A 7324-nucleotide genomic window follows, 5' to 3' on the forward strand; every position below is an offset into this window, starting at 1 on the left:
AGGGTAGTATCAATGTACATTACGGCGGGCACACTCTTTCAGGTATCGGGGTGTTTCCTAAAGAAAATCCATGGATGTCTGACTGTATCTGTAATCTAATTATTAGGGTGAACCGGGAGAAGAATCACGCGGCTATTTGCTGTCTGCCCCAGAACGAGATGTCTCCGGTCTGAGTTCTCCCGGGAGACCGCCCTCGGTGCTCCGGGCTGGCAGCAGCCGCTTCCCTCGGACAATCAGCCACCTGCCTGGCTTGTGGAAATCATCAGGTTGGATGCTACAAGGTGTAAAAAGAGGGAAAGGGGCTTTTAGTGTGTCGGAGTTGGCGGTGTCCACGCAGGAATTTAGTTTGATGAAGAAGATACAGGAGCATGGATCAGTCTGACGGATCCCGCTGCAGAGCTCGCGGCTTCCTTTGCGAGTCGGTTCCCGCCCCCGCCCCCGCCCCTCCCGGGGTTAGTTTCAAACTCATTCTCGGCTCTCCCACCTACCTACATGCTTTAACACGCTAAAAACACCCGCGGCTTCATTCTCCAGAAAGAAATGGTAAAATCTAAGAACACTAAAAGGCTTATATTAACTGTTCTAAGAGGTTGGAAATGCTAAAATCAACACCTGCAGTGCCGCAGTTTCACGCGTGTGTGTGTGTGTGTGTGTGTGTGCGCGCGCGCAGAAGCAGCGCATTAAAGAAAAAGAAAAATCACCAGGAGGGACGGGAGATGAATGAAAGAAAGTGCCAGAAACAGCCACAAAGAAATATAAAACTTTCCTCCCATATAGGCCTTATACACGCTAGCTTAAACTTTTCACTTTAATTTCGAAAGCCCTAGAGGCACTGCCTTGTCACCTTAAACCCCAGGGGGGAAGAAGGCGGAGGTGGGGAAGGGGCGAGTTGGGGGGGAGGGTGTCTCCGAGGTACCGGGGATACAGAAAACTAAGGTGTCAATGGGGAGTTAGAACCTATTATTGGGGACATGGCATCCGTGTGATACGGGGTCAGGGGAGTAACTAGGATGGGGGGGTTGGCTGGGGAACGGAATGAGTGAGGGGTAAGGGGTCTCAGGGAAAAATCCAGGGCCTCGGAGACAAGTGGAAAGGACAAGCGCCGCAGCACCGGAGCTGCCTGTCGCTCGCCCCCGCCTTCCCTTTTGCGCAGAATCCTCCCCTTGGCTGCAGCAGCGCGCTGCCCCCACTGGCCCGGCGCGCCGTGATCGATCGCAGGCTGCGTCAGAATGCTCCCCGCGTATAAATAGGGGTGGCAGGACCGCGCCGAGCCGCACACAGCCATCCACCTTTCCCTCTCCCTCTCTCCCCCGTTCTCTCTCTGTAGGCCCCCATCTCCGCCGCGAGCCAGAGGGGCTCCGACCGCCACCATGAGTTCCTTCAGCTACGAGCCCTACTACTCGACCTCCTACAAGCGGCGCTACGTGGAGACGCCCCGGGTGCACATCTCCAGCGTGCGCAGCGGCTACAGCACCGCGCGCTCCGCTTACTCCAGCTACTCCGCGCCGGTCTCCTCCTCGCTGTCCGTGCGCCGAAGCTACTCCTCCAGCTCTGGCTCCTTGATGCCCAGTCTCGAGAATCTCGACCTGAGCCAGGTAGCCGCCATCAGCAACGACCTCAAGTCGATCCGCACCCAGGAGAAAGCGCAGCTGCAGGACCTCAACGACCGCTTCGCCAGCTTCATTGAGCGCGTGCACGAGCTGGAGCAGCAGAACAAGGTGCTGGAAGCCGAGCTGTTGGTGCTGCGCCAGAAGCACTCCGAGCCCTCCCGCTTCCGGGCGCTGTACGAGCAGGAGATCCGCGACCTGCGCCTGGCGGCGGAAGACGCCACCAACGAGAAGCAGGCACTCCAGGGCGAGCGCGAAGGGCTGGAGGAGACTTTGCGCAACCTGCAGGCGCGCTATGAAGAGGAGGTGCTGAGCCGCGAGGACGCCGAGGGCCGGCTGATGGAAGCGCGCAAAGGAGCCGACGAGGCAGCCCTCGCCCGCGCCGAGCTCGAAAAACGCATTGACAGCCTGATGGACGAAATCGCCTTTCTGAAGAAAGTGCACGAAGAGGAGATCGCCGAGCTGCAGGCGCAGATCCAATACGCTCAGATCTCCGTGGAGATGGACGTGTCCTCCAAGCCCGACCTCTCCGCCGCGCTCAAGGACATCCGTGCTCAGTACGAGAAGCTGGCTGCCAAGAACATGCAGAACGCCGAAGAGTGGTTCAAGAGCCGCTTCACCGTGCTGACCGAGAGCGCCGCCAAGAACACCGACGCGGTGCGCGCCGCCAAGGACGAGGTGTCCGAGAGCCGCCGCCTGCTCAAGGCCAAGACCCTGGAGATCGAAGCATGCCGGGGCATGAACGAAGCGCTGGAGAAGCAGCTGCAGGAGCTGGAGGACAAGCAGAACGCCGATATTAGTGCTATGCAGGTACGGTACCGTGCAAACACAGTGGGGGGCGGGGAGGGAGCTGCAGGAGCAAATTGTGGGGGTGGGATGGGGGAGGGTGGAGAGTTGAGGGCGCGCCCAGAAAGTGGAGACCAGAGATGAGGCATCCGCATGCAGCTATTAGGGAGTAGAACTTGGCTCCTCAGAGACTGTGTGGGAGGGGTGGGGCACTTGGAGGGCGGGGGTGGGGGCTCGACTGCAGTCTGAGGAGACTTGCTTGGTGCAGCTGAATCTAGCTCCGCATTAAAGCTGCCCAGCCCTACAGGGGTGGGGTGGGGTGGGGTGGGGTGGGGTGGGGTGGGGTGGGGTGGATGAAGGGGTGGGAGCTGGGCATTGCCTCTGGCCTGCCTCTCTAATGTCCTTCACTAACCACAAGTCGCTTTGCAGTACAGATTGGACCATCTGCTTAATAAATACAGTAGAGAGCTTTCATTAGTTCTGAAGGATGCCTGTGACCAAGCATACTCAAGACTAGTTTCATCAACCACTCCTTGCCCTTAGGTAGACAGGCATGCAGTCAAAACTGTAGTAGGTAATGTTAGTAGTAAGACAGTTCTTTTTAAGGATCTCCATTTTCTGGGAAGGAGAAAAATAATATAGGTATAGAGAAAATATTTTAGATACAATTATTACTATTTTTTTATTTAGCTATTTCCTACTCCTGTAAAGAAATGGAGTAATTTCTTGCAAATTACCTGGATAAAGTTAACTAATGAATATGAAACAAAGTGTTTTGCAATTAAATTTTTGCAGGCATTTTACTGATGATCATTAGACTAGTGATTAAAAGAAAACAAAAAAGAATTTTTCTTCTATCAGGTTTTTTTTTTTTTACTATTTTTTTGTTTTCATTTCATGCTTCCTGAGCTGAATTTTTTTTTTTTTTAATGCAAGGAAGGAAAGGTTAAAAAAGAGGAAAGGTAGTTGTTTTAGGGGAGATTTTATCTAAGGGGTGCCCTTTGGTTTTAAGTAGGTTAGGCCTTTGCAGATGTACTACAGTAAAATGACAGCAATCGGGATTTATGGCTGGATTTTTTCTGTCCTCCAACAGGACACAATCAACAAATTAGAAAATGAATTGCGAACCACGAAGAGTGAAATGGCACGATACCTTAAAGAATACCAAGACCTCCTCAATGTGAAGATGGCTTTGGACATTGAGATTGCAGCTTATAGGTAAAAACAGTGGGGTGGAGCAGCCATTCAGGTTTAGGAAGAAAATCAGATTTCATTTATATTGAGTCAGAAACCTTCAGGAATAGTCCTTTGAAATAATCGTTTGCTTTTTGGCTTTTTCCAAGAAAGTATTTAGACAAATACAGAAGAATTGGACACTGTATCATAAAAAGTTATGTTCTTAGTTTCTCATTACATTTTAAATCAAATAGGGCTATTTTAAGCTTGTTTGTTTTTCTGATTTTGTTTTGTTTTGCTTTTGTTCTAGTGCCAGACACAACATCCCCTGTCATGAAGTTTTGATAGTTCCCAGCCCTGTTCCTGCTCTCCTTTGCCTTTGGGGGTGGCATTAGGGGAGGAAGATGAGTGGGGGGCTCAGAGCAGGCAAGTTGTTCAACACACTTCCTGTATTCCTGTTTATTAACCCTATCCTCCCCTGCCTTCCCAGGAAACTCTTGGAAGGTGAGGAGACCCGGCTCAGTTTCACCAGCGTGGGAAGCATAACCAGCGGCTACTCCCAGAGCTCTCAGGTCTTTGGCCGATCTGCCTATGGTGGGTTACAGACCAGCTCCTACTTGATGTCTGCCCGCTCCTTCCCGTCTTATTACACCAGCCACGTCCAGGAGGAGCAGATCGAGGTGGAGGAGACCATTGAGGCTGCAAAGGCCGAGGAAGCCAAGGACGAACCCCCCTCTGAAGGAGAAGCCGAGGAGGAGGAGAAGGAGAAGGAAGAGGCTGCTGAAGAGGAAGGAGCTGAAGAGGAAGAAGGTATGGTAAAAAGGAAATCCCTACAAGGTCAGGTGCAATCAGGGCATGGGTATTGCTAGGAGATGGGTAAGAGAAATGAAGCCTTGCTTAGGTCAAGGAAGTTTTATTCATATATGACTTGAGAATCTTAAATAAGTTATTTGACAAACCTTTTGTAAGTACCTGGTTTTTCAAATTGGCTGTCCTCTCTGCTTAGCTTGGTGGCTTTTCAAAGTAATATTCAAAATATCCTCCTACTGCTGTCTTTTTATTCTTATTAAACATTTAAAAAATATATTTGACCCAGCAGTTTGGTGGCCTTAAGAACAAAAGTAGTTTTTTTAAAAAATAATTGTTTGCTTTTTGGCTTTTTTTCTAAGAAGAAGGTATTGAGTTCAGTGGCCAGCACCGTCAGTTGTGTGTGTGTTGGGGGACGGGGTGGAGAAGTTTGGGGGAAGCTTTCTGACAATTGGAGTTCCACACAAAACCTGAGCAGAAATGTTTTGAATGACTTCCCCTGGATTTGCAGTTTGTACATTTTCTTTTCATGTTAAAGCTGCCAAGGAAGAATCTGAGGAGGCAAAGGAGGAAGAGGAAGGAGGTGAAGGCGAAGAAGGAGAAGAAACCAAAGAAGCTGAGGAGGAGGAGAAAAAAGACAACGGTGCTGGGGAGGAACAAGCAACTAAAAAGAAAGATTGAGCCCCTCTGTCCTTAATCCTTCCAGGAAGAATTCTCCCGAAATCAGGTCAACCCCATCACCAACCAACCAGTTGAGTTCCAGATATTATATGAATTAAGAAGTCAATATATGTATAATTCTGAGATGACATAGGTTGGACATTCAATGTTGTGCTATGACTTTTCTCCTTATGCAGAGTATCTGTTTGCTTGCAGAGTGGCTTCCTGGCTTGCTGCCAGCCGTGCATGGTCCACGCTTATGAGTTCAGGATCTATGGCAATGTGAATAATTCAGATGTTTACAATAAAAAAAAAAACATGAATAAATGAATTCACTAATGTTAATGTTAAACCTCATGGTAAAAATAGTCCTTTGAATCTTTGGTGGTTAGAAATTAAAGACCTCGAATCATGTGCAATAAATACTAAATAAAGTTACACTGAATGACATTTCTTGCTGTGGTTGTTGACTTAATTAAAATATCGTAAAGCACCAATATAAGCCAAGTGGACTATCGACCTCCAAATTTTTTTTTAAGTCCCAATTTTTAACAATTACAATTCATTTTTTCCCCCTAATTGGTAATTCTGAGGGATACAGTTAGGTCACGACCATTCATGAAATCTCTCCCTCAGAAATTTTGCAATAATAAACTTGAGTAAAAGGGAGTCTCTGGGATTTTTCTTTTGTAATTAGCGATATACTCTGTCCCATAAAAGGTACTGTATAACGTTGGGAATGGCTTTCTTGGAGGCAATGGTGTAATATGATAAATATACCTTTTGTGGTAATTAGGTGATTTAATAATTAGTGCAATGTGGATAGAATATGAATCCCACCCATCCATTACTATAACCACATTATTTTAATACAGTCCAAATATGGGCAGAAGTGGAAACCCAAACAATTGACATAATTAGAAGGAATATTATTTTTTCCATGTATAATTTTGGATAGAGAGAGTCGGAATATCAAGGATTATTTGCCGTTGCAAACATGTTGCCTGCAATCCTGAGCTCATGATTCAGTGTGTTAGTAGCTTGATTCCGTTGCCTCAAGTAAACAACATTAAATACCACCCACTTTAGACTTTTTTAAAAACTACAGATGACAGATAATGAAATTGTTATTAGTAAAGAGAGGAGATGATCTTCCTGTGTGTTGCATTGCATTGCTCTGCATGTTTTTATCGGGAAATGTTTGGATTTCAGTGATAGCTCTAACTGGTTGGACATTGCATCAAACACACACCCCATGCACCCTCCTTGTTCACTGTACAGTCGTGAAAGCTCTTGCACTTGATGTGGAATGTAGATGAAATTACTGATAATCCGCTGTTCTGCCTTTGTTCTTAGACAATTGTTTTGTCGGCTAATTTCGTTCAATATTTGTTCTTTAGACAACTTGTAAAAGTTGACGAATTTAACCTGAGAGTGAAGTGGTCTCCATTTAAATTTATCTGATTCTTCACACTACCTATTTCTAGTTAAATATATGTCACCACACAAATAGGTAAAATTATTTATTTATCATGATGCTATGGATTTGAACTATGAAGATTCTCAGTATATTGGCTTCTGTAAAGGCTAGGAGTCGCCTTGGAAACCAAGCTTTTCACACTTATGTTCATTAAATATGGGATGCTACACATGATAAGTCTAAGACAGATGCAAATTAGATGTAAAAAAAAAAAGTAACTTTAGCCAAATGGAAATGGTTGGTTTCAGAATTACTTGAAGTAACAACACTGTACCATATTCTATCCTGTGTGCCATAATAAAATACTAAAAAAAAAAAAAAAAAAACTAAACTAAATGGATTTGAAGTCTTTAAAAACATTTCCTTAAATTTGGTACCTGGCTCAGTACCTCTCTCTCTTCTGCTTCCCCCAAAACTCCAGTTCTCTTTCAGTATCCCCTCTTCCAGTTCATGACACCACTCCCCAGTCATCCAATTCTGCAAACCAGACACTGGACAGGCATGGCATCATGCCTCCCATTTCCTCTCCCCAATCCCTCTGGTTTAATCTAACCAAGCTTTACTGATTTTATTGCCTATATATCTTGAATCTATCCATCCACGCTTCTCCATTTACCTTGACACCACCCTAGGAACCTCCCAGTGTCTGCCTACTGGTGTCTTTCTTTGATCAGCACACTACAGTAAGCCATCCTTTAAAAAGGAAATTTTGATCATGTCATCCCCTCGATTAAAACCCTGCAATAGTTTCCCATTTTTTTAAACATTATTTATTTATTTGACAGAGAGAGAGAGAGCACAAGGAGGG

General features: G+C 46.2%; 1 protein-coding gene across 1 annotated transcript; it reads left to right on the forward strand.

Annotated features, from left to right (window-relative positions):
• The first annotated feature begins 1284 nt into the window (after positions 1 to 1284).
• NEFL (neurofilament light chain) lies at positions 1285 to 5486 on the forward strand. Its single transcript, XM_008702060.1, has 4 exons — positions 1285 to 2417; positions 3487 to 3611; positions 4060 to 4406; positions 4915 to 5486. Exons 1-4 carry the CDS (start codon positions 1371 to 1373, stop codon positions 5055 to 5057), a joined length of 1662 nt encoding a protein of 553 aa, XP_008700282.1. The 5' UTR covers positions 1285 to 1370; the 3' UTR covers positions 5058 to 5486.
• The last annotated feature ends 1838 nt before the right edge of the window (positions 5487 to 7324 follow it).

Source organism: Ursus maritimus, unplaced genomic scaffold, assembly GCF_017311325.1.
Source record: "Ursus maritimus isolate PB19 unplaced genomic scaffold, ASM1731132v1 scaffold_11, whole genome shotgun sequence".
Classification (NCBI taxonomy): domain Eukaryota; kingdom Metazoa; phylum Chordata; class Mammalia; order Carnivora; family Ursidae; genus Ursus; species Ursus maritimus.